Here is a 13,067-nt window from a genome sequence, read left to right as displayed (position 1 = left end):
CCCAGGACACTAAAATGCTGGATTTTGTAAAGGTGAGAGAGTAACATGGCTATGGAGTAAATCAGAAAAAGACATGGCTGAACTAAACTTAATTGCAGCCTGAAAATAAAGAAAACTGTGCTTTTTACAAGAACTGTGTCCTACAGGCTGAAAATATAAATCTTCTTTTATAAAAACACAATTGTACCACTACCAACTTTTGTGAACACATCTGGTCAATGTTGATGTGTATCTTTTGTTAGAGATTAAAAATATTTTTGACTTATCTCTTCTGGACCACCATTGCCCTTCTTTGTTTAGCATTCAATTCTGTCAGACCCTTCAAAATGTAACATTCCCCAACACTGCCATGGAGCAGAATAATACATGCCTATGGTTTCATCCAAGCTGTCTCCAGCAGTTAGTTGCCTTCTGGAAAGTATCCAGATGTTGCAGCAAAGAGATGACTGGGAAAGAAATAAACAAATTCACTTGACAAATTGGCCAGCATCTCTTTTGTCTTAGCCATCTTTCACTTCAAAAATCTTGCTCAAATAAAATAATTGTGCTTGAGACATAAATAGGGTGGAGAGTTTTCTCACCCACGAAGTTCAAAGTTTTGTATAAAGATGATAAAATGTAATTATCCCAGATACACTGAAGTGGAAACTGAGACTCAACCTTCAGGTTAAACTCAATAGAAAAGCAAAGAGAGAAACCAGAGTCTGGAGTACTTGGTCTCCATCAAATATTAGCAAAGTTCCTTTCTGCATTAGCCATCCTTTTGGCAAAACAGAAGATACTTCTGTTCAGAGTGCAAAAACATTCCCAAACTGTAGTGGGCTACCAGGTGGGCAACAGCAGTTCCCCACTGTAAGAGCAGTCCATGGGAGAAAAAAAATTGGTCAACTAATTTTTGCAAGGAAGGTGCTGCAGCATCACCCCAAAGTCAAGCAGCTCAGCATTCCTGAAGCAGTTTTGCATGGTTATTCTAAAGTTACATAACAACATATGCTTTCTCTATTTCTAATATTAAAATAGACCAAGATTTAAAAAAAAAAAAAACAGTGCTCCCACTGGAAATGGTACTGCACTGACATTTACTACTAATACACCAATATCTTTTTCCATCAAAGCCAGCTACATGCTGCCTCAATCTGCCATGAAATGTCTGGAATTTCAGAGCCATAATGTCTAGCAATATGCAAGCAAATGAACCCAAAGAAAAAGTGTCTCCTTGGCAATCAGAACTTGGAGATTGTCCCTTAAAATGTTGAGGTCTCCCTGGATCTCCCTAGTGTTTCCATCAGACATTTTATTTTGGAAGAAACAAATGCCTCAGCTAAGCCTGAAGACACCTGTTAGAAGGTGTGCCAAAACACAGGCAGTGTCAGGAACAGGGATCACTCTATGCTGGTGGCAGATATTTTACACTTGGTAGTGACTGGAAGGAAAATTTCCCACCCAGGAACTGTCAAGTACAAGATGCCTGCAGTGTATTAAGAGCTTTAGAAATAAAATACTGGCTTGTGATAGAGGTTTGCTTTATGTGAAGTTTCTCTCTCGTCAAAATAATTTTCAGGAAGAATTGTTTTTCCTTTTTTAACACCTGTTTTCGACATTTCTGATATGGAAAAGCTTTTTGTTGTTGTCAGAATGACTCTGTTATGAAATGTAAATGTAGGTAGGCTAAGAAATAAGTTATAACTAATATGTCTGAGGGATTCCTGCAAAGAGCTCATGCACATGAAATAAAAATGCATGCCCTAGCACCTTCCCATGTCATAAGCAAATGTGGAAATGGAAAGGGCAAATTCTCAGCTGTGTGCCAGGATTAAAACAAGCAGCAAAGCCTGTCTCCACTCATCTCCTCTTTGTGCCCTCCCCTTCCCCAGCACCTTCCATCACTGTGAAGATTTTAAACCAGTTGCCCATCCAGAATCCTGGACCTGAAACCAGCATGATCCTGAGGATATGAAGAATCTTTCGTTTTTGTGGATGACGGTTTTGAGAAAGAGTGGTGCCCTTTTGCACCTGTGCAGAGGTTTGGAAGCCACAAAAAGGTCCTGGTGGAGATGAATTGGTGGACAGAGAGCTGGTGATGAGGTTAAAAGTGCTTGATGGCTGTGGTTTATCACTTGGGTATCATCAATGTGGACATGCCTCTGTGTGTTTGGGTTCCAGGAACACATCTCTGAATATGCCTCTCTAAATCAAATGGCTGCTTAAACCTCGAGGGACTGTCCTCACCCAGACACCCCAAAAGCCCCCAAATTTACCTCCAACACTCATCAGGAACTGCTGCAGTGGGTTGCAAAGCTCTGTTCTTAAGAAATGATGTCTGGAGAGAAATGAGTCTTCTCTGTGATTATTTCATACTTTTTGGCTTCTCTGAATCAGCCCTAGCGTTGAACCTCTCCCTTCTCCTCTCCCCCTTCCCATTGGCCCCACGAGGCCTCCCTGACCTTGCAATCCACCCACGGTTTCCATGTTACTGTCAGCCTCCTTACACTTGACTGATGAGAAAGATGTGATTATTCAACACATCATAAAAACGGCCAGAGCAAATGAAGGAGAAATCTGGAAAGTATTTATAGAAAATCTGTAAACAATCATTGCAAGCCAGCCTTTCAAACTGTGTGCACATCAGCTTATTAGCTATAGACCTGTCAGATTTTCTTTGATTATTTCACCTTTTTAAAAAATTAAGAGCTGCTTTGTTACACTCCCAGCCATTTTGTATTTCACAGAGTGTTAGCAGAGACAATTTTTTTCTTGAGCTACAATAAGCAAGATTTTTTTTCCTTATGACTACACATCATTTCATTGACTTGGGAGGTTTGACAAGCACCAATTCACTGACATTCCTTGTGTGATAAAAGGCTTCTCAAGGCAGCTTCAAGCACATGCATCTACTTGCTGTGTACAGCTCAACATCAGATTATTCAGACAAGCAGGAAGGAGGAGGTGAGAAAGAAGAAGCTGTGAAACTCCTCTGGGAAGTGACACAATGCAATGGTGGGACACACGTTGCAAAGTCTCCCTCTTCGAGGTGTTTCTTACTCACCATGGCGTGGTTTAACCAGAGTGGGATCACTCCATCAAGGCTTTTGGGATAAACCAGCTCTCGATTGTAGGTATACAGTGTCCAAAAGGATATAGACACAAACTGGAACCAAAATGCAAAGTAAAAGAAATTTAAAAATGAAAGACAAATGCAATTGATGGGATTTGGCTAGTGCTGTCATTTCTGAGAAGGCAAAACTTCTCCTACATGAAAAGTGATGATATTGCCAGATAGACTCATGTTATCTCACATTTACTCTGAGATGCAGTGTTCTGTGTTGATACTGGGAGAAAAAACCCTCTTTTATAAACGGCCAACACTGACATTTTCTGTGGAATCCAAGATTAGTTGCTGCTTTTTTTTTTCTCTTTCCCTTTGCAGATGGGATCTTTTGATGGTCCAGAAGTTCTCCTCAAGGGACTGCCTGTCAAGCTTTTGTTTTGCACCGTAACAAAGCAAAACCAGATCTTGGTAAGACAGTTCACATGATCTGACCCTCATCTTCACAATTCATAAGCCTAATTCAGAAACTGCTGGTGAAAGCTGCACTGTGGGCATCCTTTTTTTTTTTTTTCTATTTTTCATACAGAGCAGGATTTACAGTGGGAGAACTTAAGTAGAGGAAATGATCCCTGGTATCAGTTACTGATACCTGGAAGCTGATTTGCATTTTTTTAGCCTGGCTTTGTATTTGAACACACTTTGTGCTTGGGGTGTGAGATGCTGGAAGAAAGAGACCCTGCCTCTGTCCTGCAGGCACAGTGAGGATGCCTGGGGGGATATGACAGCAACATCCTGAATACTGCTGTTCAGGGAAGATAAATTAGCCAGTTTGTCTGACTCCATCCCTGGCAGAACTTTGTTACTCAGCCAGCCAGCTGAGCTGCCTGTGCACCATGTTTAAGCAGTGCAGCCCTTTGAGATTCAGAGGTGGCTGCAGGCATCACTCTCACAGAGCATACCTACGTGTATAAATAACCCATCAGTTCCTGTTCAACCCACAGCATTTTGATAAACAGCATTGTCTGTGAGGGAGTAGGTGATCCATGATGACTCTGACGTAGGCTGTGACTATAATTATTTTTTCCATGAATCTGTTTCTCTCCAGTGCTTATTTAAAGCCACATTGGCGTCAGAGAAGGAGATGTGAGTTTTTGCTGCCTCTTAGGTACCCTCTCACATCCTCTTGACCTGTGCTGCCCTTTAGAGAAAAGCCCTAAGTTGATAAATCCACAGCTATTTGGACCACGAGATTAACGGAGTGGTTACATCTCATTCACCCTTTGGGGTCAATCTGTGTCCACTCAAGGACAGCAACCCTGATGTTTGTGCAAGAGGCTTTGCTTTCAACCATGGCAGGCTCAGCAATGTTTCTTCTGCTAAACAGTCCAAATCCATTGCAAATTCAAGGATAAAAGAAAGCCATTAGTTCTTATCTATTTTATACACATACATGTGATGTTACACACTCCTAATAATTTATGCAAGTATTATTTTCACATACAGAGACAAAGGTTACTTACTGTGGACACTGGGAAAGCCAGGACACTGAAAAGAAGGTCTCTGCTGGAAATTACGCACTTAGCACATCGCAGTTTCTTAATTAGTCTCAACACATCAGCCAGGAAGGACACCCCATAGAAGACAGCCTGCAAAAGCTAAAGTAATTACACCTAATGAGGGAAACTCATCCAGCTTTCATTAGCCTGTTCCTCAATGAAATCTGTTCTTGCCCTTCAGGGAGCTGTTTTGTTCGTGAGCTGCAAGCCCATGTGAGGGAAATAGCTGTTGGCTAAATCATTTTTACCAGCCTAAACTGATTAAATGAAGTTGTTTGGGAGATAACTTTAACAGTATCTCAGTTAATAGACTAAGCAGAGATGTGGGATGTGATTCAGAGGGGTGAAGTGGAAGGACATGTTGAAAACCAGCTCCTTCACACTTCCGATGTTAATTGTTGATGTTGGATGTATCTGAGCAGGAGAGAACCAACTACGCCAGGAAATGTTTCCTGTAAAGCAATTGCTAGATAGCTTTTCCCACCATTTAGTCAACACAGGTTCTTCTTTCCAGGGACTCAGGATGCAGTTGATATCACTGTCAAGTAGTTCAAAATGCTCTAGTGTGGGAATTAGGTGCAGAAGTTACCAAAACCAGAACCTCTTTTGCTGAACTCAAAGGGATTCAATAAAGGATTTCAAGTGCTTAGGAGCAGAGATCCAGACTTCACTAAATAAAACCAAAGTTTTAGGTAAGTTTACAAAAAACTAATGAGTTTTAGAGTTGGGAGGTTGTGTTTTGGGTTGAGTTTTTAATTTGTTTAAATCATTTACAAGTAATGAGGGTGGGATTGTTTGGGGAGGGCTCTAGGAGGATTTGGTAAAGAATTAGGTAAGTGCACAGTGCAAAGCAGAATTCCACAAAGTATGTGTGAACAATATCAGAACATTGTGGTTTAAACCAATATTGCTTTTCTGACTGCTTCATTTTCTCTCTCCTAACACTACACAGCAGATCAAGATAAACCAGATTTGTTAGACACACAAAGGCAGAGCTTTGCAGAAAAATACTTCTTTTACTGTCTTACATTCAGCACTGAGCCAGTTCAGTTTAGTTAACTCACAGGGTGGCCTCTTCTTTTTAAGGCTGGGTTCTCCCAGAGTGATGCAATATGGGAAATGCTGCCTTCTGCAGATGCTGGACCAGCTAGTGATGCTTAAATGGAAGGAGGGTTGCAGCTTTCAGGATGAGATCTCTTTTGCCATGATCTTACTGTGAATCAGATATTTATTTAGAGCAAAGTGTCCCAAGTTGTGGCTGGTTACTTCATCAGTTTCTGAAGAAGCTGAAAAGGGTGGTGCTTGGGAGGGGACAGGATTAGTGCAATGCTTTTCCATCAGAAATTCCCTTATTATCAAAATATCTGAGGGGAGGAGAGGACTATGATTTCACCATGGCTGTTGTAAAACAAGTGCTTAGATTGAAAAGGCTGAATCTTCCTGGGCAGCAAAATGATCACAGTTTGCAGATATCTGCAACCATCCCCACTCATTTTGTGTCTTCTCAGCAAAGGGAAATGAAACATTCTTCCTTCCCTATCCTTTCTAAAGTCCAGAGAGTCACCAGAGCAGCCTGCAGTCAGATGATTCTGGTGGAGTGTCCCTTCTCCCTGTGAAGGTCCACAGCAAAGGACGTATGGAGGTGCTGACACAGGCTGGGAAACTGGCCCAGGGTCACCCAGGCCAAGGTATCACAGGCCATGCATCACCCAGTTCAGCTGCAAAGCCCCGTGTTCCCCATCAAGGCATTGGTTGAACAACCACAGTTTTACACAAAAAACAACCCCAAGCAGCTTCATCAGAACCCACATATGGTTTTGTTCAATTCTGAGGCACCCAAACCAGCTCTTTTAAATATGAGGTTTTTTTCTCTTCCCATTATCACAATTAGCCTCTGAGTCTGCAGGCACTTCCTCAGTCAGTGGGGATTCAGCCCTGCAAGCCATGGCTCTGGCTCAGGAAAATTTGTGCTGGGGTGCAACATACTTAGACACAAATGCATGTTTGAGGCTCAGTCCTTGACCTCACCAGGCCACCAATACCAAGTCCTTGAAGAGCTAAGAAAAGCCTGGCAATAAACAGAAGCTCTTGTAATACCCTCTGGAGTCAGCAGAAACTTTCTGTAAAAAGCATGAAAAATTAACATAAGGGTGGTGACAGTCTGGTGACACATGGTGACTAATTGCCAATAAAGCAATTAGGGGCAGGCCTGGTTCCCAGAGGATGGGGTTATTATTATCTTGTTCATGGTCAGCTTTACATTAATCATGGGACAGGGATAGGCTGCTTCTTTACCCACTTCAAAATTAACTAAAACAAACATTTCTGAAAAGAAACAGCCCCAAAACAGACACATTCTGAGCCTGGTAAATATTTTGTCATATGCAGGGGAGGACAATGTTATCTTCTGTATGGAAAATGCTTATCTGAATGTGTAGCCTGACCTGTTTCTCAGACTGAACATGGAGAACAACTCCTGAAGTCTGAACTCAGCCTCAGGACCTTGGATTTGTGCTGCTGTAGCTTTGCCCTTGTTCATCACCACAGTTTTGAAGGGATTTCAGGCAATTCAGTGATCACTCTGTAGTTCCAGGAGCAATGGAAGATTATGCAAGTAATTTTCAAGCCAGAAACCTTAACTTAGCTACAATCATCCCTAGTAACACTCAATTTGGCACTGTGCACCCCCATTAGATTTGAGTCAGGGCTCCAAACCCACCGAGGTTATTCCTGTAAGAAAGATGCATCCAAATCTTGCAGCCCTTCACCAAAGGGAAAATGTTCACATAAAGAAAAAAAGAAAAAACAGGGAAAAAAACCCCATGAAAACATCAAATTATTCCAGATGTCCTGTGACTTTCTCAAGCAGCAGTGCTGGCACTCACAAATCCATTACAGTCACTCATGGAATATAAATCCACTGGCTGTAAACAGAGAGGATTCCCTAAAGTATTCCCATATGAACAGAAGGAAGACTGGAAGCATTCAGAAAGCTAATGATTGACCCAAAGAGAAGAATATGGGTATGATTATCCCTGTTGGAGAGAGGCTGCTTTCCTCTCTACACCCTGCAGAGTTCCACAGTGCTGGGTGCTGTAGAAACATTTAATTTGGCCAGATCGATTTTCCAAACTGAGACTCACAGTGACAAAGACAAACCTCAATTTTTATCTGCTGCAGTGATCAAGAGGGTGTTTCTGTTTAACTAACCTGACATGATTTACTTTTGTGTATAAGATCTTGCCATATGTGTATATTGAAATCTTCAACTAGTACAAATAAATCGGGCTCCAAGCTCTGCCCTTAAGGGAGGGATGAATCCAATATTCTGAGCAAGTTATTAGACTTAACAGTCAACATTTAGCGTGGACACACATCCATTGGTATGAGAGTGTCCTGGAAAATATCTATACTAAACGCTGGGCCTGTTTTGGAATAAACACAAAACAGCTTTCAGGAGAATTGAAAAGCATTTCCATTATGAAAGACAAAAGGGTAAGGAATAAATTGGGGCAAGAATGCAATTAATAGTTTTTAAAGGTACAGTATGCTCATTATGCAGTGGTTTACTAATAGATTTACAGCAGTGAGCAGATTTTTATGAGCTTGGATATTTCAGGCTTGTACTGTTTTGTGTCACAGACAAATTAATACATGGCTGTTTTTATCTCTCATTTCTGCCTGTTCAATAATCGGTCAATGAACTCCTTTGATACAAAACCCACTTATCTTTATTTTTCCTCTACAAAAATATTTCCTTTCTGAATCTTGATTGCTATGGTCATTAAGAAGATGAATCTGAAGTAATGTCAGTGTTGTAGCTCTCTTGGGAGAGCCACATGACTAGCAAGGCATTGAATGAGGTGCTAGAAGAGGGTCATATCTTCCAACATCCCTCCAGCAGAACTGGGAGACAAGCAGCATTTCTGTCCCCTGAAAATGCCACTTTTCCCAGTATTTCCATTTCAGATCCACAGGAAAAAAAAAAAAAAGAAAAAATCAAAAGGAAAATCTAAATGCAATTCCAAGGATATAAGAGAAATTTTGGAAAGAAAATTTCTGAGTGATTCAGACAGCCAGTGCCAGATGCCAGGCAATCACAGTCTGGCAAGGCATAGGCAGAAAAGCTGGACAAAGGCTCTTTGTGCCTGGCTCTGGGGAAGCCTCCAAGGCACCACCCAGCTCTTTCCAGCACAACAGACCCACTGAACCAGAACAGCCCAGGGTGAAGCTTTTGCCTGCTCTTCTTCCCTGCGGCTCCCAACATCCCAAGGTGCTTCCTGGGACTGCTTCCAAACTGGCAGGAATTGAATGCATTGGCTGTGCACCTGCTGGATGTGAGTGGTTGACAGTCAGTCACCTCTTGTTCTTTGACATCCCTCAGCAGCAACAGGGAGAGGCTTAATACCAAACCATGGGACAACTCTTTCAGGTCCTGTGGAGCCCCACAGAGAGCACCACAGCACCCTGAGGCAGATTGTCTTTGCATCCTCTTCCTGTCTTATCCAGTGGCTTGAGAACCTTTTGCCACCTTTTAGCCACAGTTTCACTAACAAATGCTATCCAGTTCAGTGGGAGAAGGTGGGATGATGGCATTTCTTTCCCCTAGTCCCCTTTAATTTTTTGGCAACCCTTTCTTGAAAAAAAGACATATCACTATAAGAGAAGGATTACCAGCCATGAGGGAGTAATTTTGCACACTTTGTTCCATTGCCACATTTTCTGTATGAGAGATAAGCAACATCTTCAGCCCAAACCATCTATCTCTGTTTTAGCATCAGGAACAGATCAATGAGTGGTTAAAAGATGGGAGACCAAGGACTGGGGAAGTGGAGCAAAGGCCCTCACTCCTGGAGATTCAGTAAGACTCGAGCTGTTTGGCAGAGCTGTCAATGGGCCCAGAGAAGAGCAACGAGGCTGGTGAAGGGACTGGAGCACAAGTGCTATGGGGAGAGGCTGAGGGAGCTGGGGATGTTTAGCCTGGAGAAGAGGAGGCTCAGAGGTGACCTCAGCACTGTCTAGAACTACCTGAAGGGAAGTTCTGGCCAGGTGGGGCTTGGTCTCTTCTCCCAGGCACTCAGCAATAGGACAAGGGGGCACGATGGGCTCAAGCTCTGCCAGGGGAAATTGAAGTTGGAGAGCAGAAAAAAATTCTTTGCAGAGAGAGTGCTCAGGCATTGGAATGGGCTGCCCAGAGAGGGGGTGGATTCCCCATCCCTGGAGGTTTTTAAACTGAGCTTGCCCGTGGCACTGAGTGCCATGATCTGGTAAAGGGACTGGAGTTGGACCAAGGGTTGGACTTGATGTTCTCGGAGGTCTTCTCCAACCCAATCAATTCTATGATTCTAAAGGGAGAAAACACTGAGGCGTTAAACCTTTGTGAATCTTTTTTTTTCTTTTTCCTGTCAAAGCAAAGCCAGACTGTAAAACTGGCAAAAGAATCTCAGGATACTAAGTGCCTGAGAGATCAAAGAGTAGGCAAAAATCAGTGTTGATAAATGCAATGCATTTCAGGGGGAAAAATATCAGCTTCAATTACATATTTCTCAAGAGTGGGTTCTAAATTATCTCTCACCGTCTGGGAAAGAAATGTTGGATTCACTGTGGAGAGCTCTCTGAACTTGCTGTCTTCTTGTCTACCAGTTATCAAAAAAGACAAATAGAGATTTAAGAGTTGTCAAGAAAAGATAAACAACAAACAAGGAAACAACTTTAGGCCACTGTATAAATCCATCAGTGCTCATAACTCGACTGCTGCAGCCTGTCCTACTTACCCTCTCCTGAAACTGGAAAAACTGCTGCAAAGGGTGACAAGGATGTTTTAATGAAAGCAGCAACTCTTTGTGAAGAAAGATGAAAATGGCTTGGACTTTCATCTGGCAGAAAAATCTGGTAGAGGTCTCCAGTCAGTGGCAAAGAAAACATGAATAGGGATGGATGATTAAAATACAACACAGAAGTATTGAGGCATTCAGTTCAGTCGTCAGGAAACAGGTTTACACCAGCAAAAGGAACAGCTCTTTCACACAAGGCACACTTGCCTCATGGCACACACAAGAGGGGGAAAGTACCAGAAGCATGAACAGGTATGTTTTTCCTTTAGACAGATGAAGGGAAGGCTTTGAATGAGTATTAGCTACCTTGGCCTGGATTTATTTTTTGTCTGGGTTAGTCAGTATGGTAGTAGGACAATAGAGCCATGGAAAGTTCATTTTATGCATAAACATGCTGTTGTCTCATGAAGCCTTTCCCTGATGATCCACTGCTGGTCATTAAGGGAAGCTGGATGATAATTTCAATGAGTATTTCTGTATTCCAAAATACTGGGAGATGGGTTACTTGCTTTGTCCTCTTGATCTCATGCTTTAGAGCTGTGTCATACATTGGGTGGCAGATCTCATTATGATGGTGCCAGAGGGGTGGGGCTGGAGATCCTGTTTTGCCTGAAAGTGTGGCTGATACTTTAGACCAGACAAAACAGCAATTAATAATACAAATGCCACCCTGACTGTAGTGATAAATGTGCCCTCACCCTTTCACAGCTGGCTTGGCCACTGAGCAGAGAGTAGTGGCTCCCAGAACACCCAGTTGTAGCCAGTCCACGGGCCATTCACTGCCTCCTTGGTGGCAAAAGTCTCACAGAGTCACAGAATGGTTGAGGTTGGAAGGGAAACAAAATTTTCCCCCTCCTCCCTCATTTTGGGTCTCCAAAAGCCACACTTGGAGCTGAGGAGCCTTTAGGCTTCCATAGAACTCCACCATGAGGTGTCTCATGAAGAGTAAAAGTACAAACAAACGTACCCTGGACCAGACCTCCCACTGACTAATTCTGACAGTCACACAGAATGGACAAAAGACTATAGAGGTCCCTACAGTCATCCTTCAAATTAGCAAGTGTGCCTGAAATTTTTCCTTTGTAGGAAACCTCTCCACCAAGCCTGGTCTTTCCACTGCACCACCACCATTTCCACAAATTGCTGATGAACCCCTTGGGCTCAGAACAAGCCTTCACCCCTGGAATCTCACATGCTTTCACTTTGATTTCTATCCTGTGAAATCTTAGTGTACAAGAGGAACCAGAACACATCACAGCCTATGTTTTTCTGTGTACTTTTAGGAAATGTAGCAACCAGTTGATAGCACTGCTAAAACTCACGTAATAATGTCACAAGCACCTCTCTCCACAGGCTGGAATTTCTTTCCCTCATGTTCTCAACTGATTGTCAAACTAAGCAGGTACCCTGAATGGCTAAATTAACACTGTGCTCTGTTACAGGATATAAAAGTATCTTTAAAAAATTGAAGTAAAACACTAAGCAGCATTGCAATGCATTGAATTCAAAGCTAGAAAACAGGCACCAAACTTGTCCTGGCTGGACATATCCCTGCTTGTCTGTCCCTCCCTTCAATGACAGCTTGTCTCTTTTACAAAGAGGCAGCCAGCTTCAAAGTACATTCTGTAAACCCAGCAGCTCACCAGCCAATATTCTTTCTGCATGAAACCTGTGAATACATTTCACAGCACAAGCACAGATCCTCACTTGGTTTTCTTTGGGGTATAAACTGTAAAAAGAAGCAGTTTAACAGCAGCAAATACACCAGCTGCATTTGTCTTGTGGCACAGATGGCAGACAAACAAACAGACATATTGGTATCACTGTACAACATGATTTGCTTACCAGATTGAGGACTGTCAAATATTTCCACTGCCCACCGTAAAGGAACACTTCAGATGGCCTCTCTTCTGTTCTGATGTGTGTGATGGAATAGGCAACAAAAAAATACCAGGCAAAAGCAAGGCAATGGTATGTGGCGAGAGTAGAGATTTCCATGCTTTAGCTGAGAGCAACTGGTAATTGGTCTGAAAGCAGCTTTTCTCTTAAGGTCCTTGGTTGTTGGGCATGGGATATGGCAGGGTAGAAGGTTTTACCTCCAAGCAGACTTGGGACACGATGCCACTTTGCTCTTGTCAAAAGGAAAGATCACAAGGCTGTGAACTTTGCTTCTATTCGTTTCCCTTTTCACTGTACGGATGGGTGGGGGGGCAGGGGGTGAGAAGAATAGGCTTATTCCTCGGATTTAAATGCCTTGCTCAAGATTAACAGAGATTAGTTGCAGTGTTACATAAGTTTGGGGTTGGTTTCTTTATTTTGCAAAAGTGGTGGGAGTTTTGCTGTTGATTTTGTGCAAGGGGCTGTCATGTGTGGGGCAGCAAGTGAAAACAAGCAGCATTTCCTCACTTGTGGCTGTGGGTGCAGCCGTGTCTCCAGCTCAGCTTGGGAAGCCTCTGGGACTGTTTTTCCCTTGTGCCAAAGGAAGAAGTGAGGAATGTAATGGTCTGTGAAAGAAAAGCGTAGTTGATTTGTTGATAGGCTCTGGAGGTGGCAAGGAAGCAAAGGTCCTTTGGGCTGAAAACCACTGTGGTTGTTAACTTTTTTTTTTTGTGGGAAAAGGCTTTGCCA

The 13,067-nt window shown here is 42.6% G+C and overlaps 1 protein-coding gene across 1 annotated transcript in view; it reads right to left on the bottom strand.

Moving 5' to 3' along the window:
• Window positions 1-12,642, bottom strand: part of ADTRP (androgen dependent TFPI regulating protein) — a 31,238-nt gene extending 18,596 nt beyond the window's left edge. Inside the window, exons 1-3 of the mRNA XM_071552970.1 lie at window positions 12,285-12,642; window positions 4,570-4,704; window positions 3,047-3,148 (exon numbers count right to left, since the gene is read on the bottom strand). Of these exons, the coding sequence (XP_071409071.1) occupies window positions 3,047-3,148; window positions 4,570-4,704; window positions 12,285-12,437 (390 nt within the window). The 5' untranslated portion in view covers window positions 12,438-12,642. The remainder of the gene's footprint in view (window positions 1-3,046; window positions 3,149-4,569; window positions 4,705-12,284) is intronic.
• Window positions 12,643-13,067: the final 425 nt, after the last annotated feature.

This window comes from Pithys albifrons, chromosome 4, assembly GCF_047495875.1.
Source record: "Pithys albifrons albifrons isolate INPA30051 chromosome 4, PitAlb_v1, whole genome shotgun sequence".
In the NCBI taxonomy this organism is placed as follows: domain Eukaryota; kingdom Metazoa; phylum Chordata; class Aves; order Passeriformes; family Thamnophilidae; genus Pithys; species Pithys albifrons.
Note: the sequence above shows the minus strand (reverse complement) of the source record. Positions and strands in the feature narration are given on the sequence as shown.